Source organism: Cherax quadricarinatus, chromosome 3, assembly GCF_038502225.1.
Source record: "Cherax quadricarinatus isolate ZL_2023a chromosome 3, ASM3850222v1, whole genome shotgun sequence".
NCBI classification, from domain to species: Eukaryota; Metazoa; Arthropoda; class Malacostraca; order Decapoda; family Parastacidae; genus Cherax; species Cherax quadricarinatus.
This window is the reverse complement of record NC_091294.1, coordinates 43,911,980-43,939,100: the sequence shown is the minus strand read 5'-3', so window position 1 is coordinate 43,939,100 and position 27,121 is coordinate 43,911,980. Positions and strand designations below refer to the sequence as shown.

The following is a 27,121-nucleotide window of genomic DNA, read 5'->3' as shown; positions in this document are numbered from 1 at the left end:
CAAAGTCTCTGTGGCCAAGTCCAAGACCAGGCCTCGTGGTGGATCAGGGCCTGATTAACCAGGCTGTTACTGCTGACTGCATATAAACTGATGTACAAACCACAGCCTGGCTGGTCAGGAACTGACTTTGGGTGTCTGTCCAGCTCCTTCAAGACAGCGAGGGGTCTATGGATAATCCCCATTATGTATGCTGGGAGGCAGCTGAACAGTCTTGGGCCCTTGACAATTATTGCGTTCTCTCTTAGCACACTTGTGATGCCCTTGTTTTCACTAGGGGGATGTTGCATCTCCTGCCGAGTCTTTTGCTTTCGTTGGGAGTGATTTCCTTGTGCAGATTCAAAACTAGTCCCTCTTGGATTTTCCAGTGTATATTATCATGTATCTTTCTCACCTGCATTCCAGGGAGTGCAAATCAAGGGACTTCAACTGTTCCCAGTAATTTAGGTCCTTTATCATACTTATACATTTATTTTATTTTATTTTATGTCTTTACCGTAAGGTTCTCTGTACATATGTATATTCTGAAGGTCTGCAATTTCACCTGCCTGGAAAGGAGCCATTAGTGTACAGCAATATTCCAGCCTAGAGAACAAATGATTTGAAGAGAATCATCATGGGCTGGGCATCTCTCATTTTGAAGGTTCTCATTATCCATCCAATCATTCTCCTAGCAGATGTTGGTAGAATCACTGTTGTGAACTTTAGTTTTTCACTCAATTGTGTGGTTGAAATTTGTTTTATACTCTGATACAGTTCTAATTTCCTCGAGTTTTCCATAGTGGAGTAATTGAAGTTTGTCTTTACTAAACTTCATATTGTTTTCTGCAGCTTATTTAAAGATTTGGCTGATGTCCGCTTGGAGACTTGCAGTGTCTTCGATGGATGACACTGTCATGAAAATTTGGGTGTCATCTGCAAGGAGGGCACAGTGCTGTGGCTTACATTTCTGTCTATGTCAGATATGAGGATGAGGAACAGTATGCGTGTACCGTGGAACAGAGTTTTTCACTGTAGCCACCTCTGACTTTACTCTGTTTACTATTACTCTTTGTGTTCTGTTTGTTAGGAAGTTATAGATCCATCTACCCACTTTTCCTGTTATTCCTTTATCATGCATTGTGTTTGCTATTACACCATGATCACACTTGTTGAAGGCTTTTGCAAAGTCTGTGTATACTACATCTGCATTTTGTTTTTCCTCCAGAACATCCAAGACCATGTCATAGTGGTCCAGTAGTTGGGAGAGGCAGGCGTGACCTGCTTTAAATCTATGCTGCCCTGGGTTGTGCAACTGATGGGTATTTAAGTGGGTGGCAATCTTTAGATTTTTATGATGTGGGACATTAGTGCAATTGGTCTGTAATTCTTTGCAATCACTTTACTGCCACTTTTGTAGAGTGGGGCTCTGTCTGCTGTTTTTAGTGACTGTGGGATGACCCAAGTCTATGCTCCCTCTCCATAAAATACTTAAGGCACGTGAAAGGGGTTTCTTGCAGTTCTTGATGAACATGGAGTCCCACGTTTTCTCTGGACTTCTTTTTTCCTCATTATCTTCTAACAGTTCATTCACATCTTCTTTCTGAACATTTTCCTGAACCTGGCTCTCAACTGAGGAAAAAACCTGGAAATTATTCATCATACTAGGCCATAACTTTCCCCAGCCAACATTTAATGTTGATTTGGGCACTTTGTTCCATGCACTTCAAATATAGCTAGTCATCTGCAATATTAAATTTATGACAAAATCCTGAACATTCCATGTTCTGAGTCAGTGTCCATTGCTGCAACAAGTTTCTGCATCGCTTGTAATGTGTAGTTACAGTTAAATGTCTTAATAATTAAAGGATCAAGTGGTTGCATTAAAGATGTATTTGATGGTAAAAACACAACCTTTCCATGTGGATGCACATCTACCAAAGCTTCTGGATGAGTATGGAAATTATCCTGAATGAAGAGAACTCTAAATCCAAGGTTCTTGCTGTGCAGGTAAAACATAACTTCAGGAATAAAGTGATCTCTCTCATCTATGCTGACTGATTTGACCTCCAAATAACTGGTAAGGTGGTTTTTATTCATGCCTTTCAAAGTACGGAGAGTCTTGGATGGTAATTCACTATGGGCTTACACTTTAAATTGTCTGACACATTACCACAAAATAAAAAACTGAAGTGATCCTTTGCTACCTTGAATCCCAATGAACTTTTCTCTTGCTGCTTGTTTGGCCATCCTTCCTCACGACACACAGTTCTGATAAATTAGACACATGTGCAACACTTGGGTATCTTCACTGAGGAAACGTTTTGCCACACAGTGGCTTCGTCAGTCCTATACAAAGAAGAATGGTGAAGATCAGAAGGAGTTTGAAGCAATCAGTCCCTCAGCCTAGAGTTGATATAATCAGTCCATCAGTCTTGAAAAGAATACAGCATATGCACAAAGAAGTGGCTTATATACTGTAGACAGGTGAGGTGAAGCAGTCGTAGGCGATATCACATTGGACAAATCCACATGTGGAAGTAGGTCATTCCTATAGGTTAGGCAAGTGAAGACTTCTTTACTTGCCTGATCCAGTGTGTGCCACATTTTTCCCTGCATGTACTCTGCTGTGTAAACTGAATAATATGGAGTGTTCATTGAGAATATGCTGCAATTTTGTAACAAAGTCAAAGCAAAAATGTGTTAACAGATCAAATGTTAACTGATGGTCTACTCTGCGCATGTGTGTGTGTGTGTGTGTGTGTGTGTGTGTGTGTGTGTGTGTGTATATATATATATATATATATATATATATACATATACACACACACACACACACACACACATACATACACACACACACACACATAAACATACATGCATATACATATTATGCGACACCTGCTTTTCTATATAGTCTAGGATACATATATACAGTACTAACATCATAACCTGTCACTGTACATATAACTTACATGGGCTATACAAAGCTTCTTGGCTATGTTCATGAATCTCTATAAAAGGTGTTAATCAAGTGTTTCAAACATGTATAAAGTGTTAACATATTTTATAGGGATCATTTGTCATATTAATGTTTTGTAGTTTGGCACTTGGCTGACATTATTCTTGTGCCTTGTCATATGTCTAAGTATGTAATAGGTTAATGAAATAATTCACATTCCACTCTAATCTTATTAATATTTTGCAATATTATTTTTCTATCTGTAAAAATAAATAAAATTATATATATGTACACACACAGGGAGGGAGGGAGAGAGAGAGAGAGAGAGAGAGAGAGAGAGAGAGAGAGAGAGAGAGAGAGAGAGAGAGAGAGAGAGAGAGAGAGAGAGAGAGAGAGGGGGAGAGAGAGAGAGAGAGAGAGAGAGAGAGAGAGAGAGGGGGGGGGAGAGAGAGAGAGAGAGAGAGAGAGAGAGAGAGAGAGAGAGAGAGAGAGAGAGAGAGAGAGAGAGAGAGAGAGAGAGAGAGAGAGAGAGAGGGGGGGAGAGAGAGAGAGAGAGAGAGAGAGAGAGAGAGAGAGAGAGAGAGAGAGAGAGAGAGAGAGAGAGAGAGAGAGAGAGAGAGAGAGAGAGAGAGAGAGAGAGAGAGAGAGAGAGAGAGAGAGAGAGAGAGAGAGAGAGAGAGAGAGAGAGAGAGAGAGAGAGAGAGAGAGAGAGAGAGAGAGAGAGAGAGAGAGAGAGAGAGAGAGAGAGAGAGAGAGAGAGAGAGAGAGAGAGAGAGAGAGAGAGAGAGAGAGAGCGAGAGAGAGAGAGAGAGAGAGAGAGAGAGAGAGAGAGAGAGAGAGAGAGAGAGAGAGAGAGAGAGAGAGAGAGAGAGAGAGAGAGAGAGAGAGAGAGAGAGAGAGGGAGTGGAGAGAGAGCGAGAGAGGAGAGAGAGAGAAGAGAGAGGGAGAGAGAGGGAGGAGAGGGAGAGAGAGAGGGAGTGAGAGAGGAGGAGAGGGAGTGGAGGAGAGGGAGAGGGGAGAGGAGTGGAGAGAGAGTGAGAGAGAGAGAGAGAGAGGGAGTGAGAGGGAGGGAGGAGAGGAGGGAGGGGAGAGAGGGGAGGGGAGGAGTGAGGGAGGGGTGAGAGGGGAGTGAGAGAGGGAGGAGAGAGGAGGAGTGGAGGGGAGGAGAGAGAGGAGGAGAGAGGTAGTGAGAGTGAGTGAGAGAGGGAGTGAGAGAGGGAGTGAGAGAGGGAGTGAGAGAGGGAGTGAGAGAGGGAGTGAGAGAGGGAGTGAGAGAGGCAGTGAGAGAGAGTGAGAGAGGGAGTGAGACAGGGAGTGAGAGAGGCAGTGAGAGAGAGAGTGAGAGAGGGAGTGAGACAGGGAGTGAGACAGGCAGTGAGAGTGAGAGAGAGAGTAGGCATCATAAATATGCACAGTCACAAGTACACATTTAGCAGACTATTTGCTTGATAGATGTGAGAAGTGCCAGGGCAACTTTAGTATGGAAGACAATGCCCCTTACCATATTGCCAAAAACATAAAGAATTGACTTAATTATTGTGGTTTTGCCATACTTTAATGACTGGCCAGGAAAATCAATGGACTTTATTCTGACAGAGGATGCTTAATGGCATTAACATGTCCTCTAACCCCAAAATCTCAAGTGCCATTAAACAGATGTGGGAGGGTACTGACTTATGTATCCTTCATAAGCCTTATCATTGCTGAAGAAACTGAGGGAGTGCATTATGAGGAAGGGTAATCCTTCAAAATGCTAGTTTAAGTGAGGTCCACATTCCTATTTGTATTATATATTTCAAACAATAGGTTATAGTGAGCATTCACATGTTTCGTGTGTTCTATTTGTGTGTTTGCATATTTATGATGCTGTGTGTGTGTGGGTGTGTGTGTACTCACCTAGTTGTGGTTACAGGGTCGTGTCACAGCTCCTTGCCCTACCTCTTCACTGGCTGCTACTAGGTTACTCTTCCTGCTCTATGAGCTCTATCATGCCTCTTCTTAAAGCTATGTATGGATCCTGCCTCCACTGCATCACTTCCCAGACTATTCCACTTCCTGACAACTCTGTTACTGAAGAAATACTCCCTAACATCCCTATGATTCATCTGAGTCTTCAACTTCCAACTGTGACCCCTTGTTGCTGTGTCCCATCTTTAGAACATCCTGTCTCTGTCCAACTTGTAATTTATATGTTATTATCATATCTCCCCTACCTCTCCTGTCCTCCAGTGTAGTCAGGTCGATCTCCCTTAACCTCTCCTCGTAGGACATGCCCCTTAGCTCTGGGATTAGCCTTGTTGCAAACCTTTGCACTTTCTGTAGTTTCCTTACATGCTTGGCTAGGTGTGGATTCCAAACTGGTGCTGCATACTCCAACATAGGCCTAATGTACATGGTGTACAGGGTCCTGAACGATTCCTTATTGAGATGTTGAAATGCTGTTCATAGGTTTGCTAGGCGCCCGTATGCTGCAGCAGTTATTTGTTTGATGTGCGCCTCAGGAGATGTGCCCAGAGTTATACTCACCCTGAGATCCTTTTCCTTGAGTGAGGTTTGTAGTCTCTAGCCCCCTAGACTGTATTCCATCTGCGATCTTCTTTGCCCTTCCCCAATCTTCATGACTTTGCACTTGGTGGGGTTGAACTCCAGGAGCCAGTTGCTGGATCAGGCCTGCTGCTTGTCCACATCCCTTTGTAGTTCTGCCTGGTCCTCATCCTATTGAATTCTTCTCATCAACTTCACATCTGCAAACAGGGACACTTCTGAGTCTATTCCTTCTGTCACATTGTTCACATATGCCAGAAACAGCACCAGTCCTAGGACTAACCTGTAGAACCCCACTCTGACACCTCGTCATGTACCATGACTTGCTGATGTCTTCCCGACAGGAATTCCCTGATCCATTGCAGTGCCTTCCCTATTATCCCTGCTTTTGCACTAATCTCTTGTGTGCACCTGTGTCAAACACCTTCTTACAGTCCAAGAAAATGCAATCTACCCACCATTCTCTCTTTTGTCTTACTTCTGTCACCCTGCCATAAAACTCCAGTAGGTTTGTGACACAGGATTTCCTGTCCCTGAAACTGTGGTGGCTGTCACTGATAAGCTCATTTGTTTTTAGGTGCTCCACCACTCTTCTGATAACCTTCTCCATGACTCTGCATACTATACATGTCAGTGACACTGGTATGTAGTTTAATGCTTCGTGTCTGTCTCCTTTGTTAAAAACTGGGATTACATTTGCTGTCTTCCATACCTCAGGCAGTCGTCCTGTTTCGAAAGATGGTGTTGAAGATTGTTGTTAGTGGTACACATAGTGATACTATGATATAAAAAGACCCAAGTAATGAGAGGCATGACTTTCACCACTGAGCTACCCTGTAGGGTAGGGTACACATAGTGCCTCTGCTCTCTCTCTCAGGGCCCATGGAGAGATGTTATCTGGCCCCAATGTCTGTGAGGTATGGAGGAGGAGGAGGAGGAGGAGGAGGAGGAGGAGGAGGAGGAGGAGGAGGAGGAGGAGGAGGAGGAGGAGGAGGAGGAGGAGGAGGAGGAGGAGGAGGAGGAGGAGGAGGAGGAGGAGGAGGAGGAGGAGGAGGAGGAGGAGGAGGAGGAGGAGGAGGAGGAGGAGGAGGAGGAGGAGGAGGAGGAGGAGGACGAGGAGGAGGAGGAGGAGGAGGAAGAGGAGGAGGAGGAGGAGGAAGAGGAAGAGGAGGAGGAAGAGGAGGAGGAGGAAGAGGAGGAGGAGGAGGAAGAGGAGGAGGAAGAGGAGGAGGAAGAGGAGGAGGAAGAGGAGGAGGAAGAGGAGGAGGAAGAGGAGGAGGAAGAGGAGGAGGAAGAGGAGGAAGAGGAGGAAGAGGAGGAAGAGGAGGAGGAGGAGGAGGAGGAGGAGGACGAGGAGGACGAGGACGAGGACGAGGAGGACGAGGACGAGGAGGAGGAGGACGAGGACGAGGAGGACGAGGACGAGGAGGACGAGGACGAGGAGGAGGAGGAGGAGGAGGAGGAGGAGGACGAGGAGGAGGACGAGGAGGAGGAGGACGAGGAGGAGGACGAGGACGAGGAGGAGGACGAGGAGGGAGAGGGAAAGGAGGAGAGGGGGAGGGAGAGGGAAAGGAGGAGAGGGGGAGGGAGAGGGAAAGGAGGAGAGGGGGAGGGAAAGGGAAAGGAGATGAGAGAGAGTGAGACAGTAAGAGAGAGAGAGAGAGAGAGGGTGAGATATATGGGGGGGGGGTTGTGTATGTGTGAGTAGGAGGGTGGTTTCTGTTTATTTGTTTAGGCCCTAACGGTTAGTAGGCTGTGTGTGTTTGTGCATAAATGCATGTGTGTGGTTTTGTGTGTGTGTGTGTTTATTAGCCCCTTTGTATGTACACACTGTCTTTGTGTGCTTAAATTACTTAAATTGGCAGCTATGTTAGTATATGTTTGTTTACTGTCTGTTTTGTCTGACATGCACTCACTAGTGTGTGTGTGTGTGTATGTGTTGGCCTACATGTTTTGCCCCAAACTTTCCTACTGAGCTTATCGTCCTTACTAAATGTTAAGTGCTATATGTATGATATTCAGCTCATCAGAGTAGGATTTGTGACTCCGAGCTACCAGTGATGCAGGGCCATACGCTAATCAACCAACATGCAACCACAAAAGGTGATTTGTACATCATGCCTGGCAGAGGTGTTGTCTGGGATCCTGGCTCTGTTGCGGCTGCACAATGATTCTCATTGTAACAGCACTCGTGTGTGTGTGTGTGTGTGTGTGTTTGCATGTGTAGATATAATTTTTTGTAACTTAATGTCTGTCTTCTGCCAAGGCAGGCTGTGCCAAAGAAAGAAGGCCATTCACCTACATTCATTCACCTGCTGTCTTGCTAGTAGTGTGCTGACTTCACAATTCACATTTCCCTGTGATTGCAACATCTCTGTTTTCCCAACCTACATTTGTTAGTGTTGCTCTCATAGTAGGTGGTACAGGTGGTAGCATTTATAGCTAGAGCAGTCATGTGCCAGGAGCACCAAACTTCTCACTTCATGTTACTGGTACGTCGTACATGTATTGCCAAGGTACTATACGAATACTGTTTCCTGTTTAAATTTAATTAAAATTGCTCTTTCTCACTGTTTAGTCTTTATTCATTGAATCTTTTGTTATTGCTCCTCATTCTTGAGTGATAATTTATATAATCCCCAAACATTTCTATGGGCTCTTAAAAAACAACTCACCTCATGCATCTCATTAAAACTTTGAACATTACTGGTAAATATAATAATAATAATAATAATAATAATAATAATAATAAAAATAAAGTAAAGCTTCAATGATGGATGAAACCAAGAGTTTTCCCCTTCAATAAACAATAAAGATATTTTTTAATAATTTTTTTTGTTTAAAGTTTTTACTATCTTGTGTCATATGAGCCCTGCTTCCAAAAGTCTGCATTTTGAGATGACTCAGTACATGTACTAATAACCCCAGTTTTCTTACATAGAAAAATTCACATGATACTGATGCTTGAACTTGTCATTAATCTGAAAGCTAACTCACTAAATCTTACTCTACTTCTGCTGTCTTGGTACATTGTACAGTGATGATGTACTGTACAGGCTGTGTGTATTTACTGCAATACAGTAATTTATCTCCCAAACCAATGAATGGTAATTCTTAGTAAAATATTTCTAAATAACTGCTATTCTCGTTTTCAGTGGCAAGTTGTGGACTGACATCAGAATGGTTAATGTATGACCTGTCTATAACTACACTGCTGCTCAATGCATAGTCTAGTAATTTATACAGTCACTACTTCTAGGGATCTCATCAGGCATGACTCTTTCTCTGAATTCTGGTTTTGGTTACTGCGATAACCATAGTTTGTGCTTCCCTATTTTGAACGAGAACAACCACCATGTGACTGTCACGAATGTCATCCATTGGACTATGATCTTGGATCAAAAAGCCTCTCAAATTTGCTTGCAATAAAATCTTCCAGAATTCTGTTTGGTCTTAGAATTTGCTATGATCCTTGATACTGGAATTAAAACATATAACATTACTTTCTGATATTTTATATCCTCCAATCCTACTGGGATTCAGCACGTAAACTTTTAATGTAACTCTTCTGTTCTAAACTCTTATTTATAAAAAATTTCCTTCTGTGAAAGGAATGTAATTATATATTTTAATAATGAATATTCTGTATAATACAGTACAGTATATGACTTTAGTCTGCCCAAAATACTTCACATAAGTTTGTATAAATTGTACACAATGTTAATCTTACACTGTAAAATAAATGTACTGAAAAAACTTATTACTGCAATATTATTATTATTATTATTATTTTGTACTGGAAAAATTGCATACACCAATTAATACCTTTGTCTCATAAACTAAACATTTAATATTTTATATACTCACTTGCTCTAAATTTATTAATTGCCTAAATATTTAACTGGCATTTCAGCACTGAAGTGATTCTCTTTTGCGCAAGACTTTCATTAATTTTAATTTAACTACAATTTCTATACTAAATGATTCATGAAGATGACCATTTACAATCCTAACTACAGAATGATTGGCTGCTTGCTGTGCCCACCTTACTAGATTAATAGGAATGCCTGAGCAAAATGAAAAAAATATAAGCACATTTGACAACTGTTTAGATTAGATAGATCCATATCTTATGTTATGAGATTATGACACAACACAGTGTTAGCCTTTGAGCTAATCTTCAGATTACAATCATGCATTGTAACAAATATTAGAATACACTAAATATGATATACTTGTGTTTGCTTCAATAAGGAATGTGTTAAAAGTATGACTTGTATATTGCAGTACTGTCCTGTAAAAAAAAATCCAACCAGTATGAGGGCAGCAGCAGTGAGGAAGGTGGTGTTACATGGGATTGGGAAGCGCTATTCTAGCACCACTATAGACTACGGCCAACACGCCTGTGGGTGCCTGGGGACCTTGTGGGACTCTCTGGGGACAGCATGGCCGCAGCACGTAGGATCCTCTCGTGGTCTTCTGGGGAAGCCAACTGCAACAGCTCTGCCAATTTGTCTCCGGGGGTCCCAGGGGAGCCTGATGGCCCCACCAGAGGACCACCGAAGTCCCCGTGCCCAAACTCCTGCCCTCTGCGCCACGGCCTCACATACCTGCATGGTGGCACTTGTACACCAGGGGACCTCGGACATGGCCACGTGGGCACCACAACACCCAAAACACAAACACAGTGCAAGGTAGCAGAGAAGGGTGACTCCAAAGATACGCCAACATTTATGAAGTCCGTCTAAGTGTAAGGTACATGATTTTTCACTGACTATTCTACAAGGAAAACTATGAACAATGTTTCATGTGTGTTCATAGTGCAGTATTAAACATTTCAAAATTCTTGACTTTGTTGCAAATGGACTTAGTCTAAAATGAATGAAACTACAGTATAGATCTACACGATATTGTGCAACGTGCCAATTCTGCTCCTGCAACTATGTAAAAAAAGATACTACTTTTTTCAAAAATGCTATACAATGTAACAGTGATCAAAAAATATATTACTAACTAATGGAGTCAAGGCTATGCCCAGGACATACCTTGTTAATACTATGAAACACCTAAGTTCTGAATCTGTAGCTAAAGAAAAGCAGAAAGCAAATTATTAGTCATACGATCAATGGTCATAGCCATAGTCATTAGTCTATAGTTCTCTTGTGTCATGTATGAAACATTTTGGATTCCCGTTTGTGTAACATTCTTAAGCAAAGTTTACTGCTCTCATAATTATAGTTAAATGCTTTTATCTTCAGTGCAATTTTATCTATTCTTTTGCTATGAAAGAATCTCCTTTTACTTGACTAAGATTCTATTTAATTATCATGCAAAATAAATTAAAGCTCATTATAGGGGCTACTTCAGTGACAAATTTAGTAAATAATTAAGGTAAATAATAAATGCCCAACTTGGCTTAGAAAATAAAGTGATCATGAGGTGGTCTTGCTTTGGAGTCATCCCTTCTGTACTAAACCTCATGATACCCTAATGAAAAAATTACACACAGTACTGAATCTAAAGACAGCAGAGGCAACATAAGAAAAAGTCTCTAAGTCAAATTTCATGAGACATCCCTGAAACTTATTTCTAAAGTCCTGCTGTTGTGCAAGGAGCTGAGGCATGTATTTTGCATTGTTACATAGAAACACTGAAAAAAAAAACATGCTTGCTACACAGATGATAGAAGTGTGTAATGGCATGTAAGATAATGTGATATTTAAAGATGTATCACACTACAGTTACTACTCAGCATTCTATTGAACATTTTGACGATGATAAAATTCCTTTAGATATTTGAATTCCATCTTTTAAAATACTGAAATTTGTTGAGGATCAACTAGCCGCATATCAAGTGTATATTTTACAATTAAGTAATTGACAGCAACTTGAAAAAAGTATCAGATTATATTCACAGGAAATAACCTTTATCACAAGATAATTTTGACTAATAAATAATTATCATTTCATAACTGAGACTGAATGAGAATTTCTTTTATCTTGCTTCAAAGCTGTGTAACTAAAAAATAAATGCAAAAATTAGTCCTTTTTCTTCAAATCTTTAAGTCAACAATGAAGAGGTTTAAGAAGTTTGCTATATTGTGCAAATAGTGCATCAGAGGCAAATATGCAAAAATGGCTGAAGTGCAATACACAATAGTATCTTTGTAATAGGATACTAAAGAGATGGTGAATATGTGAATATGTGAATATGTGAGTGAACTGGGCATTGTGTGAGTGATATGAATGAGAAAATAAAGCCATGAGATAGTGAGCTATGTTAGGTGGAGCAAGGTATGGCTGAGTGAGAAAATGTGACTAGGAGAGGGGAAAATAAAAGTTTATTATTGTGAGAGGAAAAAAATGGAGGAATTTATGTGAGTGGGATGATTGAAGGGATTATGGTGATGAAAAGTATGACTGAAAAGAATAAAAATGAGAGGACAAATTATGAGACGTGAGTGAGAGTAAGCTCAATGTGAAGAAGGATCATCACACATATTAATTGCCTTCTATGTAGCTATTTCATTATGTAAACTAAAATGATGTGTTTATCAAATGAAGTAGCTTACTAGCAAAATAATTTTATCCTTTTTGTTACTTGTGTGTCCCATGATATTTAACTGTATAAACAAGTTAATAAAATGCACTAGATGTAATTTTCTTGTCACTGCAAACTTCAATAATGGAGCTGGCAATGTATTTTCTGGTTTAAAATCTTAATTGCCACTGAAATGCCTCTGAGCTAGTGATCTCTCTCTACTTTGCTTATTGTTCTGATGTTAACATACAGTCTATGTCCTGGTCAAGTAATTCAGGACTTATTTAGGAGTACAGTAACTTAAGTGGTGTGAGTCAACACTAAATGGATGTACAAAGACATATGTCTACTCTGTGTAGTATGGCTCATATGTGAAACCTGTGCAAGTGAGGTTTTATAAATGGATTAAGTTGTTACATTGTGATAAGAGAAAGCATTCCTTAATGGTGCCTGTGCCTTTGTTAGAGTTTTTGAATCTATGATTATGCCTCCATTAATTTTAACTTGACTTCTTGTAGCTATATATGAACTTTTTTATAACAACTTTTTCTTTGGAAGCACAAACACAGCCCTACCTTAAATAACCATGCATGTGCACTGATATCTTGATTAAACAGGATCAAATTTGATAATTTCTGGTCACTGAAACTTGTCAGAAAGTGTTGTTAATGGTAAAGATTCAAGACTAAAATCTCACTTTCTGAAAAATCAAAGGTAAGATTGAACGGTTATCATAGTTATGGTGAACTTGCTTCTGTATGACCAAGACAAAGTGCTTCACAGTCACTAAATTTAACAAAATGGGACAGAGGGCCATAAATGTCATGCACCAATTATGTATAATAGGAAATGAAATTCTGTTAATTAAATCAACATCAAAGTAGCCACAATGGCATAGTGGGAAACTGACACACAATATTGCAACTGCCTAACTTTTGAAGTATTCATTACAAGTACATGAGTAGACATAACATATATATAGTGGGGATAGGAGTCAACTACACCAGAAGCTTATCATGACTATATAAGGAAAAGGTTGTTGTAGTTTTATGGATATAATGCTTCTAATAGGTATTGGAATGGAGTTCCAAAAGTGTTTAAGAGGTTAAATAATTTTATGCCTCATGAATCTACAAAGTAAGTAGCATTCTTTCACACTGCCTTCACTGTATTTGATGAATATAATTTTTGATGTACATTATCTAAAAAAAAAAAAAGGAAAAGTACACATCTGGTGTAGTTGTGATCCACTGATACTGCCCATTGGGGGTGAAGGGGACTGACAAGGGGAGATGTGCCTGGACGGACCCTTGTGACTCTGTGCAGGATGAGGAGTCGAGGCGGTAGTGCCGATCAGCTTCCGTCTCACTCATCCGGATCTCCTCAGACCCTGAAGGCGACATGTGGCGTGACGGATGATGCTCAAGCTGCCGTATCAAATCCTCCAGGTTGCGAATTCTTATTGGGCCACATGGCGGCACTTGCTCTTCTTCTCCTCCAGAATCAGCTAGTTTTTCATGTGAGGCTTTCAGTCTCGTGAACTCTCCAGGCCCACCAATAGCTGCAGCGCCCGGTGGAAAGCGTGGATAGGTGTCATGATGAGCAGTGTGTAACTCATCAGAAGACATTGAGGTTGCTCCAGAGCGGTGTGATGCAGCTCTCTTAAGAGCATCGATGATATCTTCATGGTAACCATTGAGACTCTTAAGTGTCCGTTCAACTTCAGAGACTTGGCACTCGGGATCAGCATTGTTATCACTCTGACTGAGGACATCGTTGTTGTCGCTCTGGGACTCCTCACCCCACTTCTCCTTCTCTGCTGGCGTGAGGAGGCCATATGATTTCTTCAGGATTCCCTTCTCGGGTATCTTGCTCAGGTTGTTAGATGGTAGCTCAATAAACGACACTGCCTCGTCCTCCCCTGGAAAGATGGAGACACGTCACCTCTACTCCCTTAACCCTAAGCCCATATTCAAATAAAATTACCATATATGATGTGAACCCACCCTTAAAGTGGCTTATTAAATTTTTCAACTTGCCAATGGTTTCAATTTAAAGGCATTTTGAAACTGTATACAGTACTGTACAGATTTACATGATGATTGATGGCAGTTGACAGTCAACTGTTTTTCAAGATACAATATTACGTATATTGCTCTTAACGAACATTTTATAGAAAGCCACAACATCAACTTTCTGTAATCTAATTTTCCCAGAATACTTAGTCTCTCACTGATTTGGGGACGTGCCTCTCTTTCCAGGGGAAGGGTAGGGAAGGGTCATTCTTATTAGCAACCACACAATACATTCTCAGCCATATTCTTAGCCATCAAATAAAATACAAAATACAATCAATGATGAAACTATATTTCAGGAACCATACTGTTCTTTAGTGAAGAAGTAATAAAATGAAAACATTTAGAGTGAAACTGATGACTAAGAAGTGACGTGTGATATAAAGGTGACAACACTACACCGTGAGCACAAACAATATAAGGGAAGCGTAGAATGGGAATCATAGAGTCGAGGGTAAATGATAAAGAGTATATCATGATGGATCAATGTATAAATCATTTGTGGCAAATTGCCAATACCCTAAGGTGATAACTGATGTAATACAAAACAGCTATAGAGCCAAAACACACACCATTAAAGGAAAACATAATAAGTTCGTGTGCATAACTGTTTTGATTACAGGCTTTTGCAAGAACCATTTGACTGGTATAAATATTTTTATTATATACTTGTGATGAATGTGAACTTACAAGTATATCATCTTAACATATTTGCCTTTTTATTAACATGTTATTGAAATTTAAAATATTACAGGTGATTGTGTACTCATTAAACTTCCAAATCAAATTTTTTTCATGGATTAAAACTGATGATGAATAAGAAACTTTGCATGAGCTTACACAAAGTTCAAAGACTTTTAATTGTGAAATTAATTTTTTGTATATGATTTTAGTTTACAACACTACAGTACTGACTTATAAAGATACAACAAGGCAAATGTATTGAATGTAATTTCATAATTTTGACATATAGTTTTACTCAAATTTTTTTTGATAGAGACTCTTATGTCCAAAATTTTGAACTTAGTTATCATCAAAAGCCATTAAATAATCTATCATATATCATAGATCAATTCAACAAAATATATTTTTATAACAAACAGCAATTTACTATTTAAACAATTAACATAACTAACTACAGTATGTTTGATGCAGTCAGCAATATCTCTCTTATATGGAATATTCAAGTTCAAAATTCTAACAAATTAATAAAATAATATACTGAATTTAAAATACTGTATTTTCCCTTACTCAAAATTTTCTGAATAAGAAAGAAAGATTTAGAGAGGTTATTTTGAAAATTTCTAATTACTTCAATTTTTTTCTGAACTAGAAAATATGCTGAATTACTATTTGAATAATCTATAGCAATTCATAACTATTTAATCTGAATAAGAGAGACATTTTTACTTTCTATTATTTAGAACTTCATATAATTAATACACTCCCAAGCATGAATCATTCATAAAACAGAAGCCACTTTTTCAATTGTTTTCAACAGGATAGATTTCGTTTTTTTGAAACCATTTTACTATAAAGCATCATCTAATTTCCTCAAAATGATAAGAGTGAGCCAAAGTGAAAATACATGATTTTATAACTACTGTTGCTGCTGGAGTAGCGCTATTTCAGCTTCAATCCTTCAACCAAGTAAGTCACCTCATGAACTTCTTCACTCATTACCAACATTTTGACTTCCATTTTTTTTTTTTTTTTTTTTACTTTTTCTTCCTCATTCTTTCACCTATTTTGACATTCCACATTACCTGTGGCACCAAGATGATTGCTAGCGACACTAAAAGTGATAAATTTTATTATATCCTCGGTCATAAGTATCATTTGTAGTGACGATTTGCCCTTTATGTGGTGAAAATCTAATTCCATTATGCCAGTGGCTGCTAGGCACCTTAATAGGTCATCAAGACAAAGGCCCATGTATGGAGCCACTTACCCTGTTTCCTGATAAACAAAATACCATCACAAGTCAGAAAAAGAAGACAAAGCATGATTTTGTGGCAATGCTTAAGAAAAATAGTGATGTTATTAGCAGTATCTATCTGATTTAATGTGGCATGGTAATGTACAGTGGACAGTTTTAAACACGTTTAGAAAATATGTGGAAGATGTTTGAATCTCCGAATCTACTGCTAGTGCAATAAATTTATAAAAAAAAGGATTAGTATAATGCGTGTGTAGCTCATTGAAACACTGAAGCTGAATGAATCTATGAAGCTTCTTGAGATAACAGCAATATTATACCAGCTCTGAGCCAACGTCCCACTAGAATGTGTATATGCTCTGAACAATGTAAATTTAAAATGAGTGTGGAAGCTATATGAACCTGTGTTAATAGTGGTTAGTGAGGTGTCTGTGCAGCTCAGTAAGAAAGAGAAGTTGATGAATGCAGTGTATGCCATTACCCATGATCCTTATATGGTAATCCTCTCTTTGTAGATACAGGATAGCACTCACTACCCTTTCAAGTACAGTATTTCACTGCTCCATTACTCACTGAAGGAACTCCTGGTATCCTTTTGCCACTTCGTTTTATTTTTGTGCAAAGCAATGACATCTGGTTTTGCCTGTTCAGAGTATTAAATAATCTTCCTTATCAACTCTAGTATATCCTTTTTCAATCTCATATGCAGTTACTATGTCTCCTTTTTTTCTATCAGCCAAAGAGGACATATCTAGTGCTTTCAGCCTTTCTTTATAACTCATTTCTTTTAGTTCTATTAGCCATTTTGTTGCTTCTTTGAACTTTTTTCTAACCTGCCAACAATATTTTTTTTTTTTAGGTGTGGACATCACACTACTTTTGATATTAATTTTGGCTATCTATCTAACAATCTACTTACTCAAATTTTTCAAACCTTTGTGTAGATAGTTACAATAATTTTTATAGCTTACTTTGTATAGGATTTTTGCATAATTCCCAAACATGTTCATATAGTGCTCTTTTTTTTTTTTTTTTTGGCAAATAATTTAACATAATTTGCCAGCCATAAGTTGGTCTCAATAATAAGGTGAGGGGTATATATTCAATCTCTAAAAATTAGTTTTTTTACTGGACTGTATAATTTTAGCACATAATACTTTATTTATTGTTATTTTTTTTAACAAGTCCGCCGTCTTCCACCAAGGCAGGGTGACCCAAAAAAGAAAGAAAATCCCCAAAAAGAAAATACTTTCATCATCAATCAACACTTTTACCTCGCTCACACATAATCACTGTTTTTGCAGAGGTACTCAGAATGCAACAGTTTAGAAGCATAATAATACTTTAATGTAATATACAAATGGTTCACTAAGTAAATCCAATTTATCCACAGGTGCAAACTACAACAATAATATTAATCAAATATTTTTAATTATGAAATTTAAAATATGTACCCATTAGAGTTGGGTCATCCTTCCATTCCCCTACCTCCATCAATCTCATTCCCTCCCTTCCTCATCACCATTCCCTCCTTCTCTCTTTACTCTTACCTCCCTTCCTCTCTACCATTCCCTCCCTCCATCTCCCATTGTATTTATCACAACACTGTTTATATGTGTCTCTTCATCAGGTGGTGGCAGTGTTTGAGGTGTGGTGCGGGAGAAGGTAGGCAAGAGGAAAGTGAGAAATGAACCCATCTTACCAGAAGTGTTACTCATAGCTTGCCAGCAATGCACATTCTTATTCACAATTACTGCCCTCACATGCATATATCAGAGGGTTGTTGAGACAATTCAAATGTATGACTGTAATAAAGTTGGTAGAATTACCGACAGTATGTAAAGTAAAAGGACACAAGTGCAACTAATGTGACATTAGTTGCATTTGTGTCCTTTTACTTCACAAATGTATGATGAATGAACTGCTGAGTGTGCACAGAGATCTTCACTAGTTTTTGCTAGTAATTTCTCTGCCTATAAATATTATAATAAAAAAAGAAGTGCTAAACCTGCCTATAAATAGACAGTTACTGATTTGATTCAACATCAAGTAATAGCTGCTAATATGGGAGTGAGATGGCAAAAATCAGAGAGGAATGAGATTGGCAGATAAAAGTGTCATGGCTGTCTGTAATCCTCCCTCTCTTCAATGTCTGAACATGAATGTTGTCTCTGGCTTTCCTAAGCCTCAGCAAAAATGTGAGACCTGGTAATTTCACTGTCCAGCACAACTTAAAGCTTATGGATTTAGATTTTACATAACTGAACTCACCAATAATTTGAATTCTCTGTCCAAATTTTATTTTTGATCTATGTGCAGGAGGACCCCTATATCCACGGGGGATATATTCCAAGGAACTGCCATGGATACCAAAACTGTAGATAGCAGCAAACCCTATACATACCTATCATAAAGTTTAGCCCTTTCAGGGTCGAGAGGCCCTCTCCTAAAATTGTCCTCAGGGTCGAAAATTTTTCGGAAAAAAAAAAAAAAAAAATTCTTATGAAATGATAACCTTTTCTTGATCATAATGACACCAAAAGTATGAAATTTGATGGAAAACTTACGGAATTATGCTCTTGCAAAGTTAGCGGTCTCGCCGACGTTTACGCATCGGCAATTTCGCCCACTTTGAGGCCTATTTTCGGCCAATTCCTTTGTACTAGTCGACAAAAATCATATTTATTTAATGAGAACTCCATGTTTTCTATCGAATGAGTATGAGAAACCACCCATTTACCAATTTCAACTATCCAATTAAGTGGTTAGAAATTGGCAATTTTGCCAATTTCACACAAATTTCAAAAGATGTCAATTTCCAAATAGGGTCCAGAATGAACATCAAAATGGTATACAATACCGACAGGTTGTTAGGTTAGACACACATGCAACAGTTAGACAACTTTATTCCGAAACGTTTCGCCTACACAGTAGGCTTCTTCAGTCGAATACAGAAAGTAGGCAGGAACAGTAGAGATGTGAAGACGATGTAATCATTGATTACATCGTCTTCACATCTCTACTGTTCCTGCCTACTTTCTGTATTTGACTGAAGAAGCCTACTGTGTAGGCGAAACGTTTCGGAATAAAGTTGTCTAACTGTTGCATATGTGTCTAACCTAACAGGGTCCAGAATAAACAAGACAGACATTCCTGGCACTAAAATAACAAGTTCTCTGTTCGTTAGTCACGTCCCCAGGCCCCTCTTATATTTCTTTTGCTTTCCACTTTGAATTTTTATTCTCACAAAAAATAGGAGATTTACTGCTATGCAGACTACTGCATTAGTGTAGAAATAGCATAAATAATATCAACGCACTTGTGAAAGAATATTAGACTCACCAGTTGACGTGTATTGGACGCTTGGCATGAATTGTTTACTTTTGAACTTTGGTATAAATCGAACATTTCTGCTACTTTGAGCTCAATTTCAAGGTACTTTTCATTGTGAAACCAATCAAAATCATCTCAATTTCTGTAATATGTCTTTCATTCTATAAAATGAGACCAGAAAAACTAGAATACAACCATAAATACCATACAAAATACAGTGTAAATTCGCTGTTTTAATCCAAAAACACAGTCAAAGTTTTTTTTTCTCATTACACACTGTGTGCTGCAGGATTTTTTTTTATGCTGCACACACTGACCACATAGACCCATTCTTTCATATGTAGGCCTACCAGCTTTCTCTCACTAGATTTGAAGGCGCTAGAATTTAGGCGTTCTAGTACATTAATAACCCTGAAAGGGTTAATTGATAAATTATGCATGATAAGTGGAGAATTATCACTTTTTCACTGATGGGAAGCACCTCACGAGTTCTCTTAGGCTTTGAAGAACTGCCAGGTTCTCTACTTTTGTGCTTTGGGGCCATTATTATACATAATTAAAAGGTATTTTTGGGCCATAGTAAATTGTGGATAACTGAAACCATGGATACTGAATCAGTAGATATGGGGGGTTCTACTGTATATGAGATTGATAGCAGGAGGAGAGCTGGGTCATTAGCTACAACACAGCCCTCACCTGTATTACCAGTGTGTATACCCCTCCCCCACTTTCATTTTTAATGCTATACAAGGAATTTATAAAGTTTTTTTTTTTTTTGGAGATTAGACTTATTTTTGTTTTTTCTTGTTTATTTATGGATTAAATATATTAATGTACATTATGAAAATACTCAGTGATACAATCTATAGAACTACCATCAAGTATATACACCCTATTTGCTGATGACAGTTCCCTGGTGTAAGGTTGTTATACAAACTAGATTACCTCATTCTGTGAGGCAGGTTCAAGGTTTTTATGGGTTATTCAAAATACGGTACTGTCCGCAGATGTCGCAGATGTGAGAGACGACTATATGTATTAGGTGTTGACAAGAAATGGCAATTGAATTTGATGAGATTAGCACTCCCTGCCTTGAAAGGATGTGCAGAAAAATTACTTCATTCTCTCTGGAAAAATCTTTGGGATTTAATTACAGTACATGAATTTAGACTGCAGACAAATTGAAAATGGCACATGTAGTACTGATATTTAAAAAAAAAAAAGGGCTGTTGTCAAATTACAGGAAAATGTCATTAGAGAAAAGTGAATAAAACACTTTAGAGTGCAAAAATCTGCTAGCAGATTTCAACTGGCAAACCTGTGTATATCCACTATGTGACTGTGTTGGGGTATCCTTGGTTAAATGTTCATAATCTGACACATATGTGTGCCTATAATGTTGATTAGAACAACTGCATAAATTCATAATGGTTGTGAAATCGTGTGTATGTACATAACTGGAATAAAACTTATTTTAACCTACTATGACAGAATTACAAAAATGATTTAAAAACTTTGCAACATCTGCCACATTGCCCCCCCCCCCTATCCACCCCATTACATGCCTTTTCCAAATCCATAATTGCCACAAAAACCTCTTTACCTTTATCTAAACACTGTTCACCTATATGTTTCACTGCAAACACTTGGTCTACACACCCCCTACCTTTCCTAAAGCCTCCCTGTTCATTTGCTATCCTGCTCTCCGTCTTACTCTTAATTCTTACAATAATAACTCTGCCATACACTTTACCATGTATACTCAACAGACTTATTCCCCAATAATTTTTACACTCTCTTTTGTCCCCTTTGCCTTTATACAAAGGAACTATGCATGCTCTCTGCCAATCCCTAGGCACCTTACCCTCTTCCATACATTTATTAAATAGAAACATTAACCACCCCAAAACTATATCTACACCTGCTTTTAACATTTTACCTCGACAACAACCTGAACTTCAGCACCCATATCCAACACATAACCAAAAAAGTATCCAAAACGGTTGGGATCCTCTCCAAGATACGATACTACGTGCCACAAACTGCCCTTCTCACACTATACCATTCACTTATATATCCATACCTCACCTATGCTATCTGTGCTTGGGGTTCAACTGCAGCAACACACCTAAAGCCAATAATAACCCAACAAAAAGCCGCAGTAAGAATAATCACTAAATCCCATCCCTGGCAACACACCCCCCCACTCTTCATAGATCTAAACTTACTCCCTGTTCAGTACATCCACACTTACTACTGTGCAATCTACATCTACAGGACCTTAAATTCTAATATTAACCTTGACCTAAAATGCTTTCTTGATAGTTGTGACAGAACCCACAGGCACAACACCAGACACAAACATCTCTATGACATTCCCCTTGTCCGACTAAACCTTTACAAAAATTCAGTGTGTGTCAAAGGCCCTAAAATCTGGAACACCCTTCCTGAAAATTCTAAAACTGTAGACACATTCATCACCTTCAAAACTACCATCAGAAAACATCTTATCTCCCTGATACACCCTGTCAACTAATTATACGAATACCACCTGGTGGTTCACACTTACACTCACTCACCCATTTGACCATAAACAGAAATATCAATCTCAATCTCAAAATAATGAATCTTAACTAGTCATAAGTTGGCCTGTGATACTCCAATACTGAAACTATGTATAGTGCCAAAACAAAAGCATTCACATTGCTAAACTCACAAACTAGTATTTAGTCACTTAGCCATAATACCAACTTACCTCATAATTTTGTAATATTTTAAACTTAAGATTTAATCTAAGTCTGCCTGAAATGCCTAGCCATGCTAGGTGTTCTAGCGGCCCCCTCTGTAATTATTATTTTACTACATGTAAACCACACAATAACCAAATTCTGTAAACTCAGCATTGTAATCCTTATAGAGAATAAACTTTGAATTTGAATAAATTTCTATTTTTATCCTATCAATCACAGCCACTTTACCCCTGTTCATTCTACCCACTGTCTCACGCACTTCCCCCACACTCACAACTGGTTCTTCCTCACTCTTATAAGATATTATTTCTCATTGCCCTATACACGAAATCATAGCTTCCCTATCTTCATCAACATTTAACAATTCCTCAAAATTTTCCCTCCATCTTCTCCTCTCCTATTATTGACTAATAAATCCATTTGTATCCTAGGCTTTCTCAATTTATTACTCTCATTCCAAAACTTTTTCTTATTTTCAACAAAATTTGTTGACAACATCTCACCCACTCTCTCATTTGCTCTCTTTTTACATTGCTTCACCATTCTCTTAACCTCTCTTTCTCTCCACATACTCCTCCCTCCTTGCATCACTTCTACTTTGTAAAAACCTCTCATATGCTAACTTTTTCTCTCTTACTACTGTCTTTACATCATAATTCCACCAATCGCTCTTCTTTCCTCCCGCACCCACTTTCCTGTAACCACAAAACTTCTGCTGAACACTCTAACACTATATTCTTAAACTTACCCCATACATCTTCTACCCCATTGCCTATACTCACACTACCCCATCTGTCCCCCAATAGTTGTTTAAATCTTACCCTAACTGCCTCCTCCTTTAGTTTATAAACCTTCACCTCTCTCTTACTTGCTGCTTCCATTTTCCTTGATACCCATCTACCTTTTACTCTTAGTGTAGCTACAACTAAAAAGTGATCTGATATATCCGTGGCCACTCTATAAACATGTACATCCTGAAGTCTACCCAACAGTCTTTTATCTACCAAAACGTAGTCTAACAAACTGCTGTCATTACGCCCTATATCATATCTTGTATACTTATTTATCCTCTTTTTCTTAAAATGTGTGTTGCCTATAACCAAACCCCTTTCTATAAAAGTTCAATCAAGTGCTCCCCATTATCATTACACCTGGCACCCGAAACTTACCTACCACACCCTCTCTAAACACTTCTCCTACTTTAGCATTGAGGTCCCCTACCACAATTACTCTCTCACTTGGCTCAAAAGTTCCTACACACTCACTTAACATCTCCTGAATTTAGTCTGCTTTATAGCTATTTTGATCAGACATCCCATTAACCTTTAAAACTGTGTCTGACATACCTGTACACCTAATTGTTGTGGAGATATAGGACCAAACACATAGTACCTAAGTAGCAGTTACTCATTTGAAATACATAATTATATTAATCCTAAATCGGTCCAAATGTATATATACGTTCTCTCGCGTAGTGCCCCAAACGTATATATGTGTTTCCTTTGTCATTTATTCAACATTGGCACAATAAGCCCGAGTCACCTAGACATGAGAGAATGGGTGTGTGCACTCACTGTGCCATATGAAAAAAATTGGGGATGCCTGGGTACCATATGCTCTTTTTTCCTATTAAAAATTTTTTTTTTTTGTCAAAAAATTCGGGGCGCTATGCGAGAGAAAGTATATATACATTTGGACCATTTAAGGGTTAAACTGCTGGGCGCACAACTGCCTTAAATCTGTCATAAGGGCAGATCACTCTTATGGAGAAAAGGCCAGTTGAGTCAAGCCCTGTTTTTTTTCAATATAAATAGGTTGTACTATAAACACACACACAATTAAAATAAAAAAATATAAAGTCTGTATTTCTTTTTTAAAAGTAAAATAAGGTGTAGTGATGGAAAAAACAAAATGATTGTAGTAGCAAAAAAATTGGGCATGTCAACATCCTTTTGTTTGTTGTTCGATATATGGGAAGAGGGTAGTTGGCTCTCTCTTGTGGTTGTGGTGCCAACATCGCAAGACCTTCTCCTCCACTCTTATTTCGCGGCAAGATGTGAGTGCCCAAGAAGTAAGATTTGTACTTGAATATGATGTAACCATTACACCCAGAGTGACTACAGTGTGTCAAAACACTGGGTTAAGGTCATCAGGAGGGAAGGAGTACTAATTATGTCAGATGAACCATGTGGCTGCACTGGCTGAGCAGCTAAGGGTGTGCATCCTTTTGTTATGAATAGGAAAATGCTTAACTTGTATAATCTGCACATACCTGTCTAGAATATACAATGGACCCCCGGTTTACGATATTATTTCATTCCAGAATTATGTTCAGGTGCCAGTACTGACCGAATTTGCTCCCATAAGGAATATTGTGAATTAGATTAGTCCATTTCAGACCCCCAAACATACACATACAAACGCACTTACATAAATGCACTTACATAATTGGTCGCATTGGGAGCTGATCGTAAACCGGGGGTCCACTGTATTCCTATTTTTGTAACAGTAGTTTAAATAACTTGTTGAGAGGGTTGGTGAAAACATTTTGGAGACTGAGAATGACCAATCATGAATGTAAGTATTCCCCTAGACTTTATAAAGCCTTATTTAAGGTACCCCATACTAGAGCATGTAGTGAGAACCATACCATCAAAGTAAAAAAGGGAAAACAACATAACACTAACTAGCAAAAGTAAACAATGAAATCAGGAGCTAGTGTTCCATTACCAGCTTGCTTACCAGCAAACAGTGTATGGAAGTGGAACAACGATGACTTTTTCATTCCAAATTTATTACAATTTCATGATAATAACAGCGCAATTCAACCACAAAGCACACTAAGTATATTTAACTCAGGATAACATAGTAAAGTCAAACAAATTCCATGAGGGGGGACAGATGCGAGTCCATTAATGGCAATTAGGAACAAAATGGTGCGTAAATGGTGAGTAAATACCCTTGAGGCACAAAGTCAGGAGAAAAAATATTATTGATCTGAACACACAAGAACCTACAGGTCAAGAAGCTCTGAAGAGATAATGATAGGAGGCACTGCATGCCTAAAGAATGGGCTTGGGACATTATATAATATTACCAGTTGATAACATAAGCCTTCTCAAAGTCAAACAAGGCAGCCATAATAAAACAACATTCAGAAAAGGCATTACAAGTTTGTGTGTCAAGATGTAGTTAAGTTTCTGTAGAAGAATGACCCCATCTGTAAGAAAACAGAGGGAAGGGGGACAAACAGTTCTGATGGAGACAATGACAAGTTGCTGACAGTTGATAAAAAAAGACACAACTACACTTAAGTAATTTATCTGTACAATCTTCCATCAAACATTAAATTTCTTCAAATACATGAAAAAGCTCAGTGTTGGATGAAACATACAAAGAAAATGCTTCACTGAGTCATCATTTTTTTTAACAAATCATCCTGGGTCTCACAGAATCCCATATCACTTTATTAATCAGACATTCTAATAATTTGCAAGTACAGCTGCTGGAAAGAGAGAGAAAGAGAGGGAGAAGTCAATGATGGAACGGATCACACCCAGTCATGGTGTACCTGGCTATTAAAGATAAGAACCACTGCAATTTTTTACTAAAGGAGTAGAGAACCCTCAGTCCAGATGTGATCAAGGATATGCAGCAAGACAGAGTGCTGGTGGGTGCTACAGCATGGCAGCAAGTATACTGCTAAATTGCTTATGACTGCAATTTATATGAAGAATTACTGCACTGTACTGCCCTTTGTGAGTTTAACTCATTTTTTTATGTCACTCTCACACACACTTCCTTAAATACTGAACTGCTTTTGTGTCATCTCTACATGTGTGCATGTTCACACTCTTGGCCTCATAATGTTTCTGATTCATAGAAATAACTTGCCACATGAAGAATACAGATTTTGTGATGAAATATTAAAAGCATCAGAGAGAAAGGGGATCTAGGTGTAATTATAAACAAAAGATTATCACAAGAAGATCTTGTAAATGAAGTAATAAGAAACTCTTATGTTACAATGGCAAGCTTCAAAATAACCTTCAGATATATGAACAGTGAAATGTGACAAAAGCTGTTCACAACATACCTTACACCAAAATTGGAATATGCAGCGGCAGTGTGGTGTCCGCACCTAAAAAAAACATGCAGATATGATTGAAAAAGTCCCAAGACATGAGACAAAATGACTCCTAGAGCTAAGAAATATGCATTAGGGAGAAGGAGATTAAACTAAAAATGTCCTCGTTGACTGATGGAAGAAAATAGACATAACTACATACAGTATTGTATAAGATCATAAAAGACTATGAAAAAATAAATAAAGATTTATTACTACCAAGAGGGAGAACAAAAAGTCACAGTTGCAAAGAAAAAAGGTGCCAAAAGGATACTGATGAGTTTTCTTCACAAATAGTGATAAAATAGTGGGATAACTCCAAGTGAGGGGAGTATGCACCACAGGCAATGGAAAAATTGAAAAAAAAAAAAAATCAACAAATTAAACCTGAAAGATGGGACACCCCAAGCATAGCCTTGATCCTGTAGCTAGAAACAGGTAATCACACACTGGTGCCAAAAAATGTAGTGGACATTACTAGAAGAATTTTATGAAATGCTCCCAACACAGCAATCATATGGGTCAAATACTTCAAATTACTGTAACAGAACAGTGAAATGGCAAAACTTTCTGATGAGATACTAGCAAAAAGAATCAGACTGTCAATTTAAATGCCCAACTTCTGACAGTAATATGTGAATTCTACATATGTTAATGCAAAGATAATTGTGGAGCTGTGTCCTCTTTATAGATGATGAACATGACATACTGAAAAGTCTGGTAAAAAAGTGCTTCACCCAGGAGGCTCACCAAAGGTCATAACAACACAAGCAGACCTGTTACAGGCACAGCCATGCCAAATACAGAAACAGACATTGTCACAGTGGTGATGCAAACAGCAAGGCAGTCATGTGATGCAGAGTAACTCTTATATC

The 27,121-nt window shown here is 38.5% G+C and overlaps 1 protein-coding gene across 1 annotated transcript in view; it reads right to left on the bottom strand.

Annotated features, from left to right (window-relative positions):
• Positions 1-27,121, bottom strand: part of LOC128692835 (disintegrin and metalloproteinase domain-containing protein unc-71) — a 740,447-nt gene that overhangs the window by 66,430 nt on the left and 646,896 nt on the right. Inside the window, exons 23-24 of the mRNA XM_070093277.1 lie at positions 13,332-13,944; positions 9,904-10,092 (exon numbers count right to left, since the gene is read on the bottom strand). Of these exons, the coding sequence (XP_069949378.1) occupies positions 9,904-10,092; positions 13,332-13,944 (802 nt within the window). The remainder of the gene's footprint in view (positions 1-9,903; positions 10,093-13,331; positions 13,945-27,121) is intronic.